This window comes from Acartia tonsa, chromosome 10 (assembly GCF_053477335.1).
Source record: "Acartia tonsa isolate MP-2025a chromosome 10, ASM5347733v1, whole genome shotgun sequence".
Classification (NCBI taxonomy): domain Eukaryota; kingdom Metazoa; phylum Arthropoda; class Copepoda; order Calanoida; family Acartiidae; genus Acartia; species Acartia tonsa.
The window spans coordinates 37,581,015-37,605,217 of NC_137269.1; the positions used below are offsets into that span (position 1 = coordinate 37,581,015).

At 35.2% G+C, this 24,203-nt stretch overlaps 3 protein-coding genes across 10 annotated transcripts in view; 2 read left to right on the plus strand and 1 right to left on the minus strand.

The window, feature by feature from the left end:
• gw (trinucleotide repeat containing adaptor protein gawky) overlaps positions 1-2,575 on the plus strand; it is a 59,983-nt gene extending 57,408 nt beyond the window's left edge. For 4 of the 8 annotated variants that reach the window (XM_080175214.1, XM_080175210.1, XM_080175215.1 and 1 more), the window contains exon 14: positions 1,584-2,575. The gene's annotated coding sequence lies outside the window, so the exon portion shown is untranslated. The remainder of the gene's footprint in view (positions 1-1,583) is intronic. The other 4 variants (XM_080175211.1, XM_080175209.1, XM_080175213.1 and 1 more) reach the window with 2 other exon arrangements.
• The window catches only part of LOC145330586 (uncharacterized), a 377,605-nt gene that overhangs the window by 46,120 nt on the left and 307,282 nt on the right, over positions 1-24,203 (minus strand). The gene's annotated exons all lie outside the window — the stretch shown is intronic.
• Positions 10,160-24,203, plus strand: part of LOC145330588 (innexin inx2-like) — a 29,131-nt gene continuing 15,087 nt past the window's right edge. Inside the window, exons 1-10 of the mRNA XM_080175222.1 lie at positions 10,160-11,420; positions 12,483-12,574; positions 14,689-14,787; positions 15,674-15,776; positions 16,569-16,624; positions 17,298-17,340; positions 17,662-17,713; positions 18,461-18,536; positions 18,851-18,897; positions 19,570-19,683. Of these exons, the coding sequence (XP_080031348.1) occupies positions 11,390-11,420; positions 12,483-12,574; positions 14,689-14,787; positions 15,674-15,776; positions 16,569-16,624; positions 17,298-17,340; positions 17,662-17,713; positions 18,461-18,536; positions 18,851-18,897; positions 19,570-19,683 (713 nt within the window). The 5' untranslated portion in view covers positions 10,160-11,389. The remainder of the gene's footprint in view (positions 11,421-12,482; positions 12,575-14,688; positions 14,788-15,673; positions 15,777-16,568; positions 16,625-17,297; positions 17,341-17,661; positions 17,714-18,460; positions 18,537-18,850; positions 18,898-19,569; positions 19,684-24,203) is intronic.

Here is a 24,203-nt window from a genome sequence, read left to right on the forward strand (position 1 = left end):
CCAATTAATCTCATCCTGTATATGCAAAACCTTGGGCTGCCAACAGGGAAACCAACATAAAGCATTCTTTAAAAAAAGGAGAAGTTTTTAGTTTTAATTTAATACAGCATTTATATCAATACTTTTATTTGTCATTGTCATAAAAAATTTCATGAAATTTACTGACTGATTTATAACCCAAAAATAAAAACCAAGATTTCCTTGTCACGTCCAAGATGATTAGTTTTATATTTAGCAAATAAGATTAAGTGATATTATTTCTGACAAATTTTTTAGTTTTTTACTTTGGATTAACAGAAACATATGTTCATTTATTTTGGGCTTCTATATTTTTAATAGATTTTTTATTTAATAGAATGAAAAAATATCACAATAGTAAAGAAACATATGTTACTAAATCCATAATAAACCTAATATGCGCCTAGAGACACATGACCTTTGTGGGGTAAACAAGAAATTCAGCTTAACATGACGGTCAGCCTGTCATACCGGCTGCTTCCCTAGCCTACACTCTTTTCTGTGATACTCAGGTTTGGGGGTAAAGGTGGGGGTGTTATTAATTTACTCCACCCCTTTTTCCCCCAAACTATAACTGGTGAATTATATGTTGTCAAAGCAAGAATTTTATAATTTTTAACAGCACACTAAAATCTCAATTTTTGCCCAGGGAAGGATTTAAAGAAAAACATGACTATCCAAAGTTACCTACCTATGTTGAATAAAGTTATTCTCTCCCTCTCCAGAATCTCAATGAACATGTGATTAATGTATTGTGACTATTTTTATCTCTGGATGTGCATTTTTTTTATTATATCTATGTCAAACCTGTCTACCTACCTACTAGAGGGAGAAAAAGCTTTTAACATACAAAAAAAATGGATTAAAAATTCTCAAAAAAAAAAGACCTCAAAAATTATTACCATTTATCTTCCTAACGAAAAAGTGTGCTTAATGTAAATTTTTAACATCTTTTGTATTATTTACTACTTCTTGCTATGGCCAACATTCAAAAGGCTGGCTGTCAAAAGAATGCCTAATTTTAGTTCACATCAAAGTTTCATGTGTTTTCGCGGCTAATAATATCTAAAACTATCTGATGGTGATCTCAAACTAGCGTGAAACGAATTTTTGAGAGTATTGTAATGTTTTTTTTTAAACAATTTTGTAGACAACCTTATTAAGAAAAGAGCTCAAATTTAATATTAGTCTCTCGTGTTCAGGGGCATACAGAGCTACGCTACTTTGTATTGTAGTTTGTTCTAGTTGCAGGAGATTCAATAGGCGAGTTATTATTACAGAGTAATCCAGTATTGAAATGTATTGTTGTTGTATCCAGTATAATTATATCTGCTATAGGGTTGGGCCGGATATCCGGCCCCAACTCTACAAGTTACATTGTACATCTCTCATCATCTAAAAAAGAATAATGTACTTATATATCAAACATTTTTAAAAAAATGTTATGAAAAAAGCAGTACATTTGATCTGTGTTACTTTTTATTCTACTTCTTGTTCTAAAGAAAAATTTTCTATTATCTAAAAATAAAACTAGAGACGTGTTAATGAGAAACTAACAAAAAAAGTATTCTGTCTTTCATGGTAAAAACCAGGCTTGTATCAAAGTTAAATGTATACTATTTTCAATTTTGTACACCCGTACCTAGTCAAAGCAACAACCCAACTCTCTACATGGAAAGTCCACTTTTTTGCGGATTTTCTTAATCATGGTGTTGGGGAGTTTTGCGGTGATTTGGTATGTCTAACCGGTATTTTTTATGCTGTGAGCTATATATTTACATGCCGGCCAATTTAGATTTTATTATATTATTATTAAAATATCCCGGCGTTAAATTTCATAATGATTTAAAAAAAGAGCAAATGGCTGTTAGTAAATTAATTAAAATTTAAAAACTTCACAATATTATTTTTCATTGTATCTCTTGATTGGAGCTTTTATCTCTTTATTTTCTTATTATTTATAATATTATAATACCCCAATTATAATAAACAAATCAATCATGTAAAAAATAATCACATTTTCCATGTTTTCTTAAACTTTTTTGACATAAAATGCATTATAATTAATATCTAACTTTTTTGTTTAAAGATGTGCCTCTCTAAGGTTATCCTTCAAATGGACAGTTAGTTTTTTTTCTAACTGTTATTAAATAATAAAAAAATGACCAATGCATGTATAAAAATAATTGCAATAAAAAATACCCCAAAAATATATCAAATGATATCCCAGTTAAATTCAGTGTAAGGAAAAAAAGAATACAATTTTCTAATCCACCACCCCAATTTTTTTGTTTTTAACATTGACTAATGGAATTTTTGTTATGAAATAATTCTGAATGTTATTGCTAAGATGATATTTCAATATATTTTGTATTTATTGCTAATGTAAATGTTTGTAGTCCTATAATATAAAAATTGCAATGTATAAGTGAAATAATAATACCTACTACATCCCATGATGATAAACTGAAGGATTATCGCATCCCTAAGTGCTTTTACATATATTTGTAGTGTAACTTCAGTGTGGACAGTTGTAATAAATATTTTTTGTGATAAATTCTGTTTTTCTTCTTTATTTTTTGTAACGAAACTACTCTATAATTAAGCATGTTAGGATTGTCCTATCGATTTTAAACTTTGCATGATGATGCATAGTTAGGTAATAATTAGATTTTTAAAAACATTTTATTGAATGATAAGATTATCCTATGCATCTGATTTTTGGAATTATGATTCTTTGGACAACAAGGTAAAGTATTATATGCGAGGCAACTCTATAATCAAATCCTATAAATGAAAGTATGTCCTTTTTCTGAATCCTTTAGTTACGCTATTTTGCAATAAATTTATGTACAAGAGTTATTGTTCGTTTGTCCTTCCTTATAATTTACAGGCTGGCCACAAACATACTATTTCCACTATATCCACTATTTCCACTATTTTTGCATACTATGCAAACTATTCCAAAAAAATATGCTATTTCCACTATTGTCCAAAATTGCATACTATTTCCACTATTTCTTTGGATTTCAGATAAATCTTCAATTTTTAGGTAACTAAAACAAACTGATTTTTTTGATCATGAAAAGAAAGCCAAGTAGCAGGTTTCATCGCATTTTCACAGTATCTTTTCTCCTATTTCTAGTCCCTGCGGGGGGCTCTAACCCTGCGGGGCAATCATTAACACTTACCTAACCTAAAATAACCTATCAAATGCTACTGTGAAAATACGGCAAAAACGCTTCTTTATTTTTTTTTAGAAATGTTTCCAGAAGAAAGTAGTCTTTCAGTTCAGATTGTTGTACCTTTATTGAAAGTTATTGGTATTTCTACATTCAATGTAAAGATTTTTTTTTGAAAGATACCAAAACTTGGGGTAATTAGTGACACAACCAAAAAGATTTCACCCAATTATCTCTAAAACTAAGGGAGTAGCACCCAAAATAAAATTGCTGGTATGTCGTGTCACGTGTGACGAGTCACCACATTTCCCCCCCCCCCCCTTTTGCAATTAGATGATAGGGTTGATTTATCAATTACATAACACTTGTTGCTTCGCCCCTCGCCTCAGGAAAATAGCTTAAAACCAAACAAGTTTTTTATGGGCTTAGCTGAAAAGTATAACCGATTAGGACCAACATACTTTTGGCTTTAGAAAAACAAACTTACCTACTACTTATATTATAGGATAAAAATTAAACTAAAAATAATCGTTCATAGAATTGTGGCTAATCTTCCTTTGAATCATAATTAAATCATACTGACAATAATTTTAAAGTATCTAACGGTTTCGGACATCATATAATGCAGTTTGAAAACAATAGGACAACTTTAACATACATAAATTATCGTCAAGAGCTATCCGTTACGTACGGACGGACATACATGAGAACCTATTTATAGAAAAGCAGCACTTAAAAAAACTCCCAGCTGTAGTAAAGGTAAACAATATACTGAACATAACCTGTCGCGACAATATATTGACGTAAAAAGTATAAATTGAACATACACAACTTGAAATAGCGCAGCTACTGTCTATATGAAAAATGTTAAAAATGCTACGTACTTTCTAATCATAAATAGGCTGGTTTTAAGAATTTAGAATCAATTGTATACTATTGGAATGTGTCGATCTACTTTAAATAAATATGCCATATCTAGTATATCAGTTTTATTTCAGTATTTAGTGTTATCGCTGCGCTACATACTTTTGGACCGGATTGTCCTATATATGAACAACAAGAATGACAACATCCATAAGTAGCGAAGCACAAACAAATAAATAAGAATTTAGATATTAGTTGTTTAAAGCATGTATATTAGGAAAAAATCACGAAACCTTTTCAACATTTGTTTTTAATTTCTTAATATTTATATTTCAGTACTATAACTAACAGACTGACGGTCAAAGTAAATTACACACTGGATGCTTAAACCAACGGGAAATTTAATTTTGATATATTTAACTACAAAAATTTTTAAAAGCGGACCATAAACACCAAAGATAGGAGGAAAAATATAAAAATAGCCAAAAACCTTCAAAAGGGCAGTCTGACCGCTATTGATGTTTTCTTGAAACGACAGGAAATTTAATTTTGATATATATAACTGAAAAACTTCGGAAATCGGGCCATAAACACCAAAGGTATGGAGAAAAATGTGAAAAATACAAAAATAGCCTAAAACCTGCTTAAAGGCAGTCTAACCGTCATAGTTGTTTTCTTGAAACGACAGGAAATTTAATTTTGATACTATAACTGAAAAATTTTTGGAAATCGGACCATAAACACCAAAGATATGGAGAAAAATGTGAAAAATACAAAAAAAGCCTAAAACCTGCTAAAAAGCGGTCCTACCACCATTGATGTTGTATAGTTAATTGTGCTCCTTAATAATGGGAATGTTGTCTAAAAATTTCAGCCTTTTATCTTTTACAGGAGCAGAGAAAATCACGTTTCCCCCAAACTAAGACATACGGACAGACGGACATTTCAAATTACTGATAGCTAACCAACATTTTAAGGCCCTATAGTGTTTTAAATGCCTGCTATTTCATAGGTACTATTTTGTTTAAAATGCATACTATTTCATACTATTTTTTAAAAATTTGCATACTATTTTTAAAAATTTTACATACTATTGCATACTATTTACTTTTTTTTTGCATACTATTTTATACTATTTTGAAAAAAAGTCTGTGGCCACCCTGAATTTAAGAGCTTTGCTTTTATGGATGTTGTCATCCTTGTTTTGTAACGAAGGTTCTATATAACTATTTTGTCCGTACATTATGAAATGTTCTGTACTTTTTAAGTTTTTCATACCTGGCCAAAGAACATCTATTCCAGAATGGCTTCGAAACCGATTAATATCCGGTGGATAAGAACAGGTTCTCAGCCTCACTGAAAAATTATGTATCTTATTTTTTATTATCTCCAGTCTTCTACTAAAAAATAAAAATATAATATTATAAGATTAAAACCAGTTTTGGTAGCCCCGAGATGCCGCGAAAAGCTATTTACAATACGATGCAATAAATGACAATACTCATTTCGTCTGTATCACCATGTTGCAAAAATGAGATTCTTGAGAAAAGTACCTAGGTATAATTTTCTATAATTAGGGTCGGTCCGTCCGTAACGGATAGCTTTTTTCATTAATGTTAGAATTGTCCTATCGATTAAAAATTTTGCATGGTGATTCCTTTATTAGTTAGGTACGATTTAGAAAGCGTAGCAACTCTATAATCATCACTAAAATGTCCGTACGTCCATTTTAATCATGTTGATTTTTTTTACTTTTTTAACAACAAATTTTTATGTGATCTAATCATCCGATTGATCTGATTTTTGGTATATTGATTCCTGGGACAACAAAGTATAATGTAATAGGCGTAGCAACTCTATAATCAAGTCCTAAAAATGTAAGTATGTCCATAAACATTATCCTGAATCAAGCAGTTTTTCAACAAATTTGCTTCGACTCTAATACATTTATATTATGATTATTCAGTTCTGACACTATACAAGTGTTAATGTCCGTTTGTCCTACCGTTTCAGTGCTTCGCTTTTATGGATGTTGTTATCCTTGTTAAAAATAATTCTAAAATAATACAATCCAGGATCGGAATAAGAAATAGCCAATAAGCAAAATAAATCTAAAATTATATTTCTCGTATTCATTCGAATCCGGTGGATAGGAAAAAACGAAAAAAAAACTATGTCTAGCATCGTATTATATCCAGTTTTCTACGAATATAGAAATGTACAATCATAAGATTAAAACCAGTTTTTTTAACCGGTGCCTTCGGCACCACGGGGCTAAAAAAACTAGTTTTAATCTTATAATTGTACATTCTATATCCGCGGAAAGCCGTTTATAATACGATACGAGAAATAACTATCAGAGGCAGGTAAAAGAAGTCGTCAAATGTAAAAAGTGTTGCCCGTAACGACAGCTAAAAAGTCATGCATAGGTTTCGTGATTTTTAATTAAATTTTGTTGTTGGTTTAAGCTGGTTTATTCTCTTTTCTTAAAAATGGGATTCATTAGATTTTTAAGAAAATTTCCTAGGTATTTAAAAAAAAAAGATTCCAAACGAATACAATCCAGAAAAAAGGTACAGACAATGGGCGAAATTAATCTTAAATAATATTTGGGGGGCATATAAAAAGGTCGTCAATACTACCAAGTGTTGCCCTCCAAAGACAACTAAAAATCACGTATAGGTTTCGTGATTTTTAAATAAATTTTGTTGTTGGTTTAAGCTGGTTTATTGTCCTTACTAAAAAATGGAATTCTTTAGATTTTTAAGAAAATTTCCTAGGTATTAAGAATCTAAACTAATACAATCCAGAAAAAAAGGTACAGACAATGAGCGAAATAAATCTTAAATAATATTTGGGGGGCATATAAAAAGGTCATCAATTCTACCAAGCGTTGCCCTCCAAAGACAACTGAAAACCACGCATAGGTTTTGTGATTCTTAATTAATTTTGTTTTTGGTATAAGCTAGTGTATATAACCTTTTCATAAAAATGGGATTCATTAGATTTTTACGAAAATTTCCCAGGTATATTTTAAAAATATTCTAAAACTAATAAAATCCAGAAACAAGGCCGGCAGATGTAGAGGTGTGACCCCCAAACACAGCTGAAATTATGTGATGTTTTTCGAATGAATTTCGTTGTTGGTATAGGCTGATATAAAGGAAAAGTACTTAGGTATATTTTTTAAAAAGATTCTAAACTAGGTAATAAAAATCAGTTCTTCAATTTACTTTGTCCTCCAATATGTTAATACTAGGAATGATGTACATATAACCAACAAGCAAATTAAATCCAAAATTATATGTGGGGCAGATGTAGAGGTCATCAATTTTAACAAGTGTTTCCCCACAACGATAGCTGAAAATCACGTATAAGTTTCGTGATTTTTTTTCAAATTTATTTCGTTGTTGTTATAAGCTGGCGTATAATATTTTCTTAAAAATATTATCAAGAATTATATTTAAGACTAGGAAGATAACATCCATAAGTAGTGATGCACAAAAAATTGTGGATGGGAATACGTACAATTAGAAGTAAAGTGTATTTATTAAAATCAAGAATAGGTTTATTGGAGAAAATAAACACGAAACCTTGTTTTATTTTGGATGATGACGACAGTTAAAGTGAATTACATACTAGATGCGCATAACAATTGGAAAATATATTTTATTCAGAGGCTAAGCGGAGAAGAGTCGACAAAGAATTATTTGCCGACGATACCTCTCTCATAGGCCAGAAGAAGGAGATGGAGATTGGTGTTCCAGCAGTGAAGGAGGTGATGAGTTGGTACGAGGAGAGGAACAACGATGACAAGGAGGAGGAGGTGTTGTTTGGAACAGAGGATGGTGGCAAGATAAGGATGTTGGGTACTTGGCTAGGACCTGATAACGACATCAAACAACGTAAGAAGAAGGCAGGGGCAGCGTGGTACAAAGTCAAGGGACAGCTAAAAGGCTCCAAGCTGTCAAAGAGATGCCAGGCTCAAATCACGCAGGCCTGTGTTGAAAGTGCGATGCTCTTTGACTGTCAGGTACGCAAATGGCAGATAAGAGACATCAAAAAACTTCAAAGCTGCGTTGATCGTATGTACCGTTACATCTGGAGTAAGAAGAACAAACCCCCTCTGATCCAGATGCAAGAGGCTGGGGTAAATATGCAGGATGTCAGGTCAGAGCTAGGTATAAAGTCCATCAGATTAAAGATTGAGAAACGGTGTTTGGAGAGGTTGGGTCACCTTATGAGAATGGAGGATGACAGGTTAGTCAAGGCAGTAACCTTGGGCTGGATGGAACAGCTGGAGGAGATCCCCAAGGTTCCAGGTAAAAAGAGGAAAACTGTCCTTTTTTACAAGAAATTGGTCAAGGAGGCAGGTTGGGACTACACACAGATTGGCGCGCTCACCAGAGACAGGAAGGAGTGGAAGAGGATGGTGAAAGCGCGAGTAAAACATCTGAATACCTGGGAAAAACCGCAGGGAAACAAGAACCAGGAGGAGAGGATACCCAGGAATACCACAAGGACAGAGGAGGAGGCCTTCGTATGTGAATGGGAGGGATGTGGTAAGATCTGCTTGAGCAAGGCGGGCCTAGCAGTACATATAAAGCGCCTACACAACATTTCTAGTCAGAAAGTGCTATTTAAATGTGATAAATGCAACCAGAGCTTTCAACAAGAGGCTAATCTATGGAACCATAGAAAAAGCTGCAATGGTATTGAACCAGACAGAGAAAACCAAAGAAAATGTGACTTCTGTGATAAATATATCAACAAAGGAAATTTAGCCAGACACAAGAAAACATGTAGGAGGAGGGAGGGAAGGGAGATAGAACAAGAACGAAGACAAGCAAGGGTATATGTGGCCAAAAACGGACCTTGCAGTTTATGCGGTAGAATACTTTCACTAACAAATATGGCGAGACACCAGAAGAATTGTCAATAAGCAGGGGGAGGCGGAGCTTCAAGAAGCTGAAAGCCTTTTCAAGATTCAAGATTCAAGACTAGATGCGCATAACAATTGGAAAATATATTTTGATACTGTCATCGCAAAAAAGTTTGAAAATCGGACCAAAAATACCAAATATATGGGGAAATATGTAAAACATATAAAAATAGCCAAAAACCTGCTAAAAGGCAGTCTGGCCGCCATTTTTTCTTTTCTTGAAACGCTGGAAATTTGATTTAAATATTGATTTTTAAAATTTTGAAAATCGGACCATAAACACCAAAGATATGGGGGAAAATGTGCAAAATATAAGAATAGCCTAAAACCTGCTAAAAAGCTGTCCGAACGCCATTAATGTTATATAGTTAATTCTGCTCCTTAATAATGGAAATGTTGTCAAAAAGTTTTAGTATTCTATCTTTTATAGGAGCCGAGAAAATCACGTTTCCCCCTTTCTGTCTCAGACGGACGGACGGACATTTCGGATTATAGAGTAGCTTCGCTACTAAAAAGTACCTAGGTATATTTTAAGAAAGATTTAAGGTTTTATCGTATTTTCTCAGTAGCTTTCCTCCAGAAGGAGCAATTTTGGTTGTCATCATTGGGAATGTTCATTGGACATCAATTTTCGTCCATTGTCTTATCCCTTTAGATCCCTGAAAAGCACATAAATTCTAATAAAACAAACAAAAAAAATGTTATTGATTATCAAATAATTCAAAATGCTTTTAAAGAACGTGTCCTAACTTTTGTTATTTATTTAACCCAATCGTGACGAGCTCCCAAAGTTCAAAGTTTTTATTAAACGGGGTTCAACAAAATAGATTAAAGATCATAATGGCAATTTTTTGTTGCGTTTTAATACCTTAAAACCAACTTAATTTTAAAAAAGGAATTTAATTGCTTCAAAAATAATAGGTCTACAAAAAAAACCGATTCTATATCTAAATTCTATGGATTATTTTACATCTACTACTTACTAAAAACACAGACTAGCTATTTTATAAAAAATCACAAAAGTAAGGACACCTTCTTTAAGAAGGGAAGTATTCGGTTCAATTAATTTGATAAGGATTTTTTTATTCAGTTTATATATACAGTTGCTGTTTGAATTTTCATTGCATTTGATAAGATTTTCGTCCACTTATATAAAGTAGTAAAGTTTTTTTTGTCTGAAGCTTAAGATCTCAATTACTACTGTAATGATTGAATTCTCTTGTTTAATAAGGCTTCATATTAGTCTTGAGATGGTATTAAGCTATTTTTTTAGATTTAAGCCTTTGGATGGTTTAAACCTATTTTATTAGCCTATTTGTTCGAATACAGAGCCCTAAATGCTAGGGGCACAGCTCAAAGAAGCACAGCTGCTAGTTATTTAAAAATATCTTGAGTTGTATTTCAATATGCAATTCGTGTTCTAAGAAACCAGTTTCACTCACTTTGTAAGTCCACAAAGAAAGAGGGGACAATAAGCTATTTATTACACTAGTCCCCAAAGTTTTCTTATTCGTTGGCTTAACAACTTTAGTGACTTTTGGTGAATTTTGATTAGTAAGTTCATAAGTTGAGTGTTCCAACGTGTTAATTAACCAATACAGGGGCAATTCATTACAATGCACAGTTTGAACTTCTAGTCAAGGGTTGTGCAATCAAAGGGTTGGTTATCTGCAATAGCTTGAATCTACTATATATGCCAGATTTTTAATCAGCTTTGTCTTTAAAAGTTTTCTTTAATATGTATACAAAGTTTTGAAAAAAGGAAGGGAGGGGGACATTGGGCTGTTTATTACACTAGTCCCCAAAGTTTTATATTCACGCGTTCTCGTTCGCTGGTTCAATGACTTTTGGGAGTTTTACTGAATTTTGTGTTTCATCATTGGATATGTATAATGTATATATTACACATACTTTATCGGCAATTGTCTTATCCCTTTAAATTAAATCCTTTTCACAAATCCAATTATGTTATAATAAAATTTTTGTAGGGCATTTTTTTTTCTAGGTGCTATTTCTCTTGTTAGGGTGGCGGTACACTCCCCAATAATAGTTATGAACCATCCTAGGACCTATAAGAAGCTACACTGTAAATAAGAACCATATCGGTTCAGCGGTTAGCGATATGCTTCGCTACGTACAGACAGACACATAGACAACTTTTACTTTTTTTGTAAGAACGATTGTATACTTATTTCGGAAATAGTCCCTTTCGTGACAACACATCTTAACATAATTACATAACCCTGCGGGACAATCACCTAACCCAATTTAACCTAAAATAACCTTTTAAAGCTGATGTGATTCTCCTTATTTCTAAAATTTAGCTTCATTATTTTTTTTCTCAAATAGATTAATGTTTTAATGTGAAAAAAAAGCCTCTAAAATGGCTACATTATGGGGAATGTTAAATTTGGGTAAAATTCTTGTTTGAAGGCGAAGCTTTTCTAAAATTAGGGTAGGTTCGCTCGTCCGTTACTGTTAGCTCTTTTCTTTAATTTAGACATGTTAGAATTGTCCTATCGATTTCATGACTTTGCATGATGATTCTACAACAGGTAGGTAAGATTTTGAAAACGTATCAACTAGAGTTGGGCCGGATACTTTTTTGGCCGGATACCGGATAACGGATATCCGGCTGATTTCTAAAGCCGGATATCCGGTTCCGGCCGGATATCTGGCCAACGTTCGATATCCGGCAAATTACCGGATACCCGGCCGATTAACCGGATATCCGGCGTCAAACATCAGCCGGATATGCTGTAACCGGATAGTTTTAATATCAGGTATCCGGACGGATATTGAAAACAGCCGGATACCCGGCAAAACCGGATATCCGGCCCAACCCTAGTATCAACCAGAAAGCCCGTACGTTCATTAAAAACATTTTGATTTTTAACTTTTTAAGTCCTATTAATGTGATTTTTTTTAATAATGATTTCAAGGACAACAAGCTGAACAATATAAAAGGCGAGGCATCTCAATAATCAAATACTTAAACTGTATTTTTGAGCTTCGCTTTATGGATGTTATTATCTTTGTTTTTGGCCAGCTAACGACAGCTTAAACTTTTGAGTGTGTGTGTGGTACTTTTATTTATTTTACTAGCGGCTACGCCCCCGAGAGGCCTCTAGGAGCACTTGAGGATGGGGTCGTCGAATTTGATAACCCAATTTCTTATTTTAGATTTTTAAAGAAAAAGTTAAAAAAAATATTTTGGGGGGGTGGAAATTTTTTTTTTTTTGGGGGGGGGGATTTTTCATTTTTGGGGTGGTTGGGGCTGTCCCAGCCCCCAAGAAAATAGTTATAACCTTCCCGGGACCTATGAGAAGCTACCCTGTTAAGGAGAACCCGATCGGTTCAGCGGTTAGCGAGATCCTTCGGTACAGACACACAGATACACAAACAGACAAACATCCTGTTACTTTAGTTTAAGGATTGTGCTTAAACTAAACTTTGATATAAACTTTCTGTTGCAGGGTTTCAGGTTGTGCCTATTGAAGATATTAAAAGTTTCTTCTCAGAGGACGGGCCTAACATAGCAGGGGCTATTTTCAAACTTCATTATAAGGTAATAGTTTTTTATTGCATCGTATTATAGACAGCGTTCTGATCATGCTACTTGTAGGTTGAGCGCTTAACCTACAAGTAACATGTTAAAGGGAGATGAAAAAAGGGGGATAGGCAGACAATGTTAGTTATATTTTTATTGAAAATAAGCATTTTTGTAATTTCTAAAGAACTTCAAAACCCCAAACAACTTCCTTTTTTTAAACTAGGAAAACTCCTCCCACTCTTTTTCTCCTGAGAAATTTTCACCATTCCTACAACATTATTTGGATGAAAATATGTGGAGAGATCGCTATAATGATAATGCATTTTATAATTTGTGCAACCAGATATCATGTGTAATTATTTAATAATATTTTTGCATCTATTCAATAAATGTTTAGCTAACGAATTCATCTTAATTGTTTCTATTTAAATTTATATTAGTATCTCTATAGGGAATGAAGGGGGGATAGCGCTTAACCTACAAGTAACATGATCCCAGCTTTCCGCAGATAAAACAGTGAAATTTAAATTAATCCTTCCTTATAATTCCATATTATTGCTATTCAATATAAATATTCCTTGAAAAAATCAGTCATCCAACCTCCAATTTACATTATAGGGTTATATCCTTATAATAAATATGTCTGTTTGTTTGTTTGTACTAAAAGATCTCGCTAACCGCTAAACCGACATGGTTCTCCTTTACAGGTTAGCTTCTCATTAGGTCTTGGAAAGGTTTTTAACTATTTTGGGGGAGGGTACCACTACCCTCCCAAGATAAGTCGCTCTAGAAAAAAATCCACCCCCCCCCCCCCCCCCAGCAACAAGATAATAATTTTTTGGAAACTAATCCTTCCCCCTCGAGCTGCACCTTAAACCTATAAAGCATCTTAAAGTTTTATGAAAAAAAACAGCTAAAAACCTGCCCTATATGATACTTTCCTGAAATGTTTATCTCAATTATTCCTGAGATCTTAACAGACAGACAAAAACCTTACTACTTTCACTATGGGAAGGTTTAATTATTTAACTATCGATAAAGAACCAGTCAAACTATTACTTTTTATGTAAAACAAAATAATAAATATTAACAATAAAATATATAAATTTTTATGTAAATTAGAAAAATAGTTTCTTTTGTTTAAATGTATATAGTTTTTATATTATCATTATGTACAAAAAAACTATTTAAAATTGGGAAAATTTGTGAATTTTCCCAAAATTGTATTATATGTAGTTTAAAATTTTGCCGCTATGTGATGCTAAACTATGTTTTATATAACTCATTTTATACCAAATATACACAAATTTACCTTTATTACATTTTTTAATTATTTTGATTATATAAATATACGTAATAAAAGTAATACTGTAAGAAAATTGTGTCATTTATTTAAAGCTATCGCACTACAACTAATATTTAAAAATATACTCAAAAATTGATCTGTTTAATCACCGCTACTTATGGATATTATCGTCCTTGAACATTTATATAATTTAATTAGTAACGTAGCTTACTCTATATAAAATGTTCTATTTTATGGGGGCCGTGGATACCATGGCCATTAATTAAATAATAACAATACACAAAACTACCCCGCGTGTTTATCAAAATTAGTGGTTGACACGTTTGAACACCAAACTTAGTAAAGTCCCCAAAGTTGACAAGCCAACGAATATGAAAATGATATTGTAAAACTTTGGGGACTGCTATAATAAACATCCCATTGTTCCCTCTCTATGAATATAATCAGTGGCGGGCACAGGGTTCTCCCAGGGGAAGCGCACCCGAAGGTTTTAACACCCCCCTTATATAAAAAAATCGAGGGGGGGGGGGGTTCAAGGGCGATTTTCCTTGAAAGGGTAGTTTATAAAAATCCTCCAAGGACCTAATGAGAAGCTACATTGAAATGGAGAACCATATTAATTCAGCTGTTAAAAAAATAATTTTTTTTAGGAAGGGGGGGGGGTGGTACGCCCCTCAAAAATAACTTTAAAACCATTCCAGAACCTAATGAGAAGCTACACTGTAAAGGAGAACCGTATCAGTTCAGCGCCTACCGAGCTCCTTCGTTACAGACATACATACAGAAATTATAAGGATTTGCAGCGTAGCTATTCTATGTTTAGGTTACCAGCGGGTTTCTCGTATTTTGTTGCTGTCTACTGATGACTATGAGATGGCTAAACTTTGGCACTGGCCCTACCCTCTGTATTCCATCTAATACGGTACTTAGGGATCTAAAGGGATAAGACAATGACCGATAAATTGATGAAGATGCACAAAATTACCTTTAGCGGAGACTATATTTAGTGGTTAAAACGTTTGGACTTAATGAACTAATTATTCCATCTAATAAGGTATACAGGGATCTAAAGGGATAACACAATGGCCGATAAATTGATGTACGTTCCCAATGAAGATGCACAAAATTACCTTTAGCGGATAATATATTTAGTGGTTGAAACGTTTGGACTTAATGAACTAACTATTCCATCTAATAAGGTACTCAGGGATATAAAGGGATAAGACAGTGGCCGATAAATTGATGTACATCCCCTATGATGATACACAAAATTACTCCCTCCTTCTGTAGATTGCAAATAGTGGTTGAAACGTTTGGACAATCTTAATGAAACAACCATTAAAAATTCGATAAAGGTCCCCAAAGTTATTAAGCTAACCAATGAGAAAACAATATATTAAAACTTTGGGGACTAGCGTGATAAATAGCCCAAAATGTTTCTCCCTTTCTGAGTTAATTACCTCGGTAAGGGCAGGATTCTCATTTGATGTTTAACTGAAATTCCAGAGCATCATCCGCGTGTCATCGGATGCGATACTCTAACACCCAAGGATATTAGGTTACGTAACATCCACCAGACAACCAACCCTTTGATTGCACGACCTTTGTCAGGAAGTCCTAACTGTGCATGGTAATGAAAATAAAGTGATACCGTCAGCTGGCTAAAATAACTATACCTTTTACTCTATCCCATCCCATCCTACTAGATGAACAAACTGACCAATTAATGATATCCATATTAACAACCTAAATTGTTTCCCTGTAATTAAATCCACATATATTCTACATCCATTGCATTGTATGTTTAGAACATAGGGCTAGACTGGGACCTATTTTGTTGGTTGCACCCGACCTCAATTTCAACCGACGTAAAATACTGGAATTCAGATTTGATTAGTCAAAATTTACAAGGTAAACATTATAAATCATTTTGATTGAACATAAGGATTAGTCTGGATATCCGGCCATTTTCAATATCCTGCCGGATTTTGGATATTGAAACTATCTGACCGGATATCCGGCAATATAATCTTTTATATTATACCACAAAAATCCCTACTTTTAAAATTTCAAATGACATTGACCGGAAACCGGATATCCGGTATTAGAAATCAGCTGGATATCCTGTATACGGCCAAAAAAGTATTTGGCCCAACCCTATTGAACATATGTAAGTATGGTCATATGCGTACAATTGGCATACATGTAGATTTTGTGAAATAGATCTATTCATTATCTATTCATAAGAGTTCGGATATAATGCTCAGTGGTGCGCACATTATTTTTGTAAGGGGATGTAAACATTGACTGATGAATAAAGGGGGATGTCTGACCTTTGTTCAAGGAGTGTGTCCACAAATACAAAGTTATCCCTATAATAAAGTAACAGAATGTTTGTCTGTGTGTTTATAACTATTTAGGGGGGGGGGGGGGAACAACCACAACCCTCGAAAGAGAAATCGCCCCAAGAAAAAATCGACCACCACCCCAATTTTTTTTTTTTAATTTTCTTTTTAAATCCAAAATTAAAAATGGAGGTGGTCGGCAACCCCCCTCCAAAAAAAAAATGTAACCTCTAAAATTTTTCAAAACTTATTCTTTTTAAATATACAAGAAATAAATAGGTACTCAAAATAAACTTCTCCTTCCCCTCAAGTGCCCCTAGAGGCCTCTAGGGGGTGTAACCGCTAGTACTTTATCTAGGACTTGGCAAATCAACAGATGAAGACAGTTATCAGGCTTGTCAAAATAGGACCATGGTAAATTTTTTTAAAGCAATGCTTTTCTATTATTAAGGCCTGCAAATGTCCATTCGTAGTTCTTTTTGTTAATTTAGTTATGCTAGAGTTTCCAACTTTGCATGACAATTACTGTAACATTTAATATGACTTAATATCACTACCAGAAAATCCCAGTACATCCATTTAAAACATGCTGATTTTTATCTTTTTTTATGTAAGGTATAATTAATTATATTCATCTTATTTTTAAACGCTAATTCCGAGGGCAACAAGTATTTTAAGCAAAGCATTTCTATTGTCTTATAAATGTGATTATGTCCTAAAATACCCGCCAATGTGGCTCTACATGTAGCGCATCTGCTCTTCACCAGGGAGGTGATAGGTTCAAATCTCAGGCCGACACCGCGTCATAACTAAAGATGTTAAAAATGGTATCAAGGGCAACTCATTACCAAGCACAACTAGGACTTCTGAGACAAAGGTTGTGCAATCAAAGGGTTGGTTGTCTGTTTAATGTTACTTAATTTAATATCTTTTGGTGTTAGATTATCACATCCCATTACATGTGGATGATGCTCTGGATTCTCTAGATAATCACTTAAAAATTGAAAGAGAATCCTGCCCTTACAAGGTAATGGTATGGTAAAATGTCCTAAAATAAGACTTTATTTTTTTAATCCCTCTTTTTTAGGACTATGATTATGACTGCTTAACAAGAAAAGTTCATTACTACCAGGAATCTATTAAAAAATACATAAATTTATGATCTTGAGTTTTCCTCCAAGAATTGGTAGCAGCCTAAAGTTAAGCTTTTTGTCTGTAGCTTAGGAACTGAACTTATTGAGTTTTCAATTTTAGTTAAGCTGTATATAGGTTTCTGGATAGCAAGAGGCTATTCTATTTTTTTTATTTCTTTACAAAAAAAAACTTCTGTAAGATACCCAATAAAGTAATATTTAAGAAAAATATTGTAGAGTATGGGAATTTAGAAGTATACAACATTAATGAATTCAAGAAAAATATAAATTATAAAGTAATTTTTTATAAAATTGAAAAGTGGACTGCCTTGTTTCTACTTTTTCAGTCAATGTGCTTCTATGTTTCAAGGTATAAAAAGATTAATTTCAAAACAAATAAGTTATAGTTATAGCTTAAAGGTTTTAGATAAGTAATTGTAGTAACTGTAAGTAGTGAGACTGATCTGAATAAATAATACTGTAACTGACCATTCAGAGATAATAATGATTAAATTGGCCAATAAGAGATACTTCAATGCTAATCTGACCAATAAGAGAAAGTTTAATGCATAAACTGACCAATCAGGAATAGTTTCATGCTTAAACAGACCAATATGATATAGTTTTAATCTTAATCTGACCAAAAAGAGATAGTTTCATTTTTAAAATAACCAATAAGAAATAGTTTCATTTTTAAACTGACGAATCAAAAATAGTTCCTTTAATAAACTGACCAATAAGAGATAGTTTTGTGCTTAAACTGACCAATTAGAGATATTTTTATGCTTTAATTGACCAATCAGAGAAAGTCTTATGCTAATCTGACCAATTAGAGATAGTTTGCCAATCTGACCAATCAGAGATAGTTTCATTCTTAATCTGACCAATTAGAGATGGTTTTATGCTTAACTTGACCAATTAGGTATAGTTTTATGCTTTAATTGACCAATCAGAGAAAGTCTTATGCTAATCTGACCAATTAGAGATAGTTTCATGCTTCATTTGACCAATCAGAGATAGTATCAAGCTTTAACAGACCAATAAGACATGCTTAAACCAACCAATCACAGATAGTTTTATGTAAAAACTGACCAATGACCAAACTGTATTTGTGAAGGTTTATTTGGCGGCTCTGGGAGAATGGAACTATGGAACATTTCCTCATGACCACGCACAGAGAGGGGAAACCAGAAAGGAAAATTCACAACAATCTTAGAAACCAAAATAAAGGGATAACACAATGGCCGATAAATTGATGTACATCCTCAGTGATGAGGCACAAAATTAGCCCTTCTTTAGATTACAATTATTGGTTGAAACTTATGGACACTCAACTTAACAGATCAACCAATCAAAATTCATTAATAGTCCCCCAAGTTGTTAAGCCAACGAATAAGAAAACGTTTTTAAAAAACTTTGGGGACTAGTGTAATAACTCAGTGTTCTCTTCCTCATATATTACCTTTTTTATTTGTAAAATTATAATAAAAATATTTGTTGTGAAACTAGAATCGGGAAGCTTGCAGCCGAGATGATTGCTTATAGAGCTAAAAAGTAAGTGCCTAAATTAAAAAATGCATCTCAAACAACCCGCGACCGCTCCTAACATCCGCTCGTCATCAGGGAGGTAATAGGTTCGAATCTCGGCGTAACCCCACATCATAACCAAAGACGTAAACAATGGTTCCTACTGCTGGAATGTCAGGTGTGCAACATTAATGGTTAGATCATGGGAATGGGGAATGCCTTGGCCCAAAAAAGGCGCAACTCATTACTATGCACAGACAAAGGTCGACTGTTCCTGTGCCGACTTTCAATTCGGTCTTTGAATATCAGCCAATAGCGGCGGGAATATTAACCCAGCCAAGTCGCTACAAAAGAGCAGAAAAAGGTCCTCAACATTGGATCCAGGTAGTTGTCTGGGTTATTCATCTATACGTTTGTGATTAATGCCAGGAGAGAGAGAGGGGGCAATGGGTTGTTTATAGCACTATTCCCCAAAGTTTTATGATAACATTTTCTTATTTGTTGGCTTAACAACTTTAGGGGAATTTAGGGAATTTTGATTGGTTGATTCATTAAGGTGAGTGTCCAAGTGTTTCAACCAATAATTGTAATCTACAGACGGGGTGATTTTGTTGTTTGATCATCATTGGGGGATATACATAAATCTATCGGCCATTGTATTTTCCCTTAAAATACCTGGATTAATGCCATTTCTTCTAGGGGAAAAAACACCATGTATGCGACTGGCTATGTTGTGTCAGAATTTGGAATGGTTCTGAATCTCGTCTTCCAGTGGTTTCTCACGGCAAGCTTCATAGGAACCGCCAAGTTTGGGTATAAATTTTGAGGGAGCTGTGTTTAGTGCCCTAGGAAAAGGGGGATAGATGTCACCACTTTTGGCCTACCTATTCTATATATATAATATAAAAGGTACGACAATAGAATAGGTAGGCCAAAGCAGCGATGTCTATCCCCATTTTGCTAGGGCACTATAGACAGCTACAAGTTTGGGTATAACTTTTGAGGTAGCTGTGTTTAGTGCCCTAGGAAAATGGGGATAGATGTCACCACTTTTGGCCTACCTATTCTATTGAAGTCATAGTAGAGGGAGAAAGAAAGGAAAGGGGGAAAGAACCCTCCTAGAAAAACAATGGGGTATAGGGTACGTCAATAGAATAGGTAGGCCAAAAGCAATGATATCTATCCCCATTTTGCTAGGGCACTATAGACAGCTACAAATTTGGGTATAGATGCTGTGAGTATTGGTGCAAAAAATATGGGGTATAGTCCTTTCCATGACATCGCTCCATATGGAGCGATGATTTTAATTGATCGCCTCTTATGACATGGGGCGATGTAATGGCTCCTTGAAAGGGGCGATTTAATAGCCCCATATAACAAGAGGCGATGTTATGACTCCTTGAAAGGAGCGATTTAATAGCCCCTTGCCCTAAGAGGCGATTAAATGATCCTTTATCGCTCCTTTATCGCCCCTTCTAAAGAGGAGATGATATGTCCTCTTATCCCAAGGGGCTATTTAATTAAATATCGCCTCTTCATGGCCCCTTCACTATTATATATATCTTAGTCCCTTGATGGCCCCTACATCGCTCCTACATCGCCCCTTCATCGCTCCTCCATCGCTCCTTCTCCAAATTTATATTACATTGTACTTTGATGGCCCCTACATCGCCCCTCCATCGCTCCTACATCACCCCTTCATCGCTCCTTCTTCAAATTTATATTACATTGTACTTTGATGGCCCCTACATCGCCCCTCCATCGCTCCTACATCGCCCCTTTATCGCTCCTTCTTCAAATTTATATTACATTGTACTGTGATGGCCCCTACATCGCTCCTACATCGCTTCTTCATCGCTCCTACATCGCCCCTTCATCGCTCCTTCTCCAAATCTATATTACATTGCAACTTGATGGCCCCTACATCGCTCCTACATCGCTCCTCCATCGCCCCTTCATCGCTCCTTCTCCAAATTTATATAACATTGCAACTTGATGGCCCCTACATCGCTGCTACATCGCTCCTCCATCGCTCCTCCATCGCTCCTACATCGCCCCTTCATCGCTCCTTCCACAAATTTATATTACATTGTACTTTGATGGCCCCTACATCTCTCCTCCATCGCTCCTCCATCGCCCCATCGCCCCTTAATAGCCCCTTACCTTAATTTATATAAAAAAGCCCCTACATAGCCTCTCCATCGCCCCTTAATAGCTCCTTACCTTAATTTTTATAACATAGCCCCTACATAGCCTCTCCATCGCCCCTTAATAGCCCCTTATCTTAATTTATATAACAAAGCCCCTACATAGCCTCTCCATCGCCCCTAATAGCCCCTTACCTTTATTTATATAACAAAGCTCCTACATAGCCTCTCCATTGCCCCTTAATAGTCCCTTACCTTAATTTATATAACATAGCTCCTACATAGCCTCTCCATCGCCCCTTAAAAGCCCATTACCTTAATTTATATAACATAGCCCCTACATAGCCTCTCCATCGCCCCTTACCTTAATTTATATAACATAGCCCCTACATAGCCTCTCCATCGCCCCTTAATAGCTCCTTACCTTAATTTATATAACATAGCCCCTACATAGCCTCTCCATCGCCCCTTAATAGCCCCTTACCTTAATTTATATAACATAGCCTCTACATAGCCTCTCCATCGCCCCTTAATAGCCCCTTACCTTAATTTATATAACATAGCCCTACATAGCCTCTCCATCGCCCCTTAATAGCCCCTTACCTTAATTTATATAGCATAGCCCCTACATAGCCTCTCCATCGCCCCTTAATAGCCTCTTACCTTAATTTATATAATCCTTACCTTAATATATATAACATAGCCCCTACATAGCCTCTCCATCGCCCCTAAATAGCCCCTTACCCTAATTTATATAACATAGCCCCTACATAGCCTCTCCATCGCCCCTTAATAGCTCCTTACCTTAATTTATATAACATAGCCCCTACATAGCCTCTCCATCGCCCCTTAATAGCCCCTTACCTTAATTTATATAACATAGCCCTACATAGCCTCTCCATCGCCCCTTAATAGCCCCTTACCTTAATTTATATAGCATAGCCCCTACATAGCCTCTCCATCGCCCCTTAATAGCCTCTTACCTTAATTTATATAATCCTTACCTTAATATATATAACATAGCCCCTACATAGCCTCTCCATCGCCCCTAAATAGCCCCTTACCCTAATTTATATAACATAGCCCCTACATAGCCTCTCCATCGCCCCTTAATAGCCCCTTACCTTAATTTATATAACATAGCCTCTACATAGCCTCTCCATCGCCCCTTAATAGCCCCTTACCTTAATTTATATAACATAGCCCTACATAGCCTCTCCATCGCCCCTTAATAGCCCCTTACCTTAATTTATATAGCATAGCCCCTACATAGCCTCTCCATCGCCCCTTAATAGCCCCTTACCTTAATCTATATAACAAAGCTCCTACATAGCCTCTCCATCGCCCCATAATAGCCTCTTACCTTAATTATATAACATAGCCCCTACATAGCCTCTCCATCGCCCCTTAATAGCTCCTTACCTTAATTTATATAACATAGCCCCTACATAGCCTCTCCATCGCCCCTTAATAGCCCCTTACCTTAATTTATATAACATAGCCCTACATAGCCTCTCCATCGCCCCTTAATAGCCCCTTACCTTAATTTATATAGCATAGCCCCTACATAGCCTCTCCATCGCCCCTTAATAGCCTCTTACCTTAATTTATATAATCCTTACCTTAATATATATAACATAGCCCCTACATAGCCTCTCCATCGCCCCTAAATAGCCCCTTACCCTAATTTATATAACATAGCCCCTACATAGCCTCTCCATCGCCCCTTAATAGCCCCTTACCTTAATTTATATAACATAGCCTCTACATAGCCTCTCCATCGCCCCTTAATAGCCCCTTACCTTAATTTATATAACATAGCCCTACATAGCCTCTCCATCGCCCCTTAATAGCCCCTTACCTTAATTTATATAGCATAGCCCCTACATAGCCTCTCCATCGCCCCTTAATAGCCTCTTACCTTAATTTATATAATCCATACCTTAATATATATAACATAGCCCCTACATAGCCTCTCCATCGCCCCTGAATAGCCCCTTACCCTAATTTATATAACATAGCCCCTACATAGCCTCTCCATCGCCCCTTAATAGCTCCTTACCTTAATTTATATAACATAGCCCCTACATAGCCTCTCCATCGCCCCTTAATAGCCCCTTACCTTAATTTATATAACATAGCCTCTACATAGCCTCTCCATCGCCCCTTAATAGCCCCTTACCTTAATTTATATAACATAGCCCTACATAGCCTCTCCATCGCCCCTTAATAGCCCCTTACCTTAATTTATATAGCATAGCCCCTACATAGCCTCTCCATCGCCCCTTAATAGCCTCTTACCTTAATTTATATAATCCTTACCTTAATATATATAACATAGCCCCTACATAGCCTCTCCATCGCCCCTAAATAGCCCCTTACCCTAATTTATATAACATAGCCCCTACATAGCCTCTCCATCGCCCCTTAATAGCTCCTTACCTTAATTTATATAACATAGCCCCTACATAGCCTCTCCATCGCCCCTTAATAGCCCCTTACCTTAATTTATATAACATAGCCCTACATAGCCTCTCCATCGCCCCTTAATAGCCCCTTACCTTAATTTATATAGCATAGCCCCTACATAGCCTCTCCATCGCCCCTTAATAGCCTCTTACCTTAATTTATATAATCCTTACCTTAATATATATAACATAGCCCCTACATAGCCTCTCCATCGCCCCTAAATAGCCCCTTACCCTAATTTATATAACATAGCCCCTACATAGCCTCTCCATCGCCCCTTAATAGCCCCTTACCTTAATTTATATAACATAGCCTCTACATAGCCTCTCCATCGCCCCTTAATAGCCCCTTACCTTAATTTATATAACATAGCCCTACATAGCCTCTCCATCGCCCCTTAATAGCCCCTTACCTTAATTTATATAGCATAGCCCCTACATAGCCTCTCCATCGCCCCTTAATAGCCTCTTACCTTAATTTATATAATCCTTACCTTAATATATATAACATAGCCCCTACATAGCCTCTCCATCGCCCCTGAATAGCCCCTTACCCTAATTTATATAACATAGCCCCTACATAGCCTCTCCATCGCCCCTTAATAGCTCCTTACCTTAATTTATATAACATAGCCCCTACATAGCCTCTCCATCGCCCCTTAATAGCCCCTTACCTTAATTTATATAACATAGCCTCTACATAGCCTCTCCATCGCCC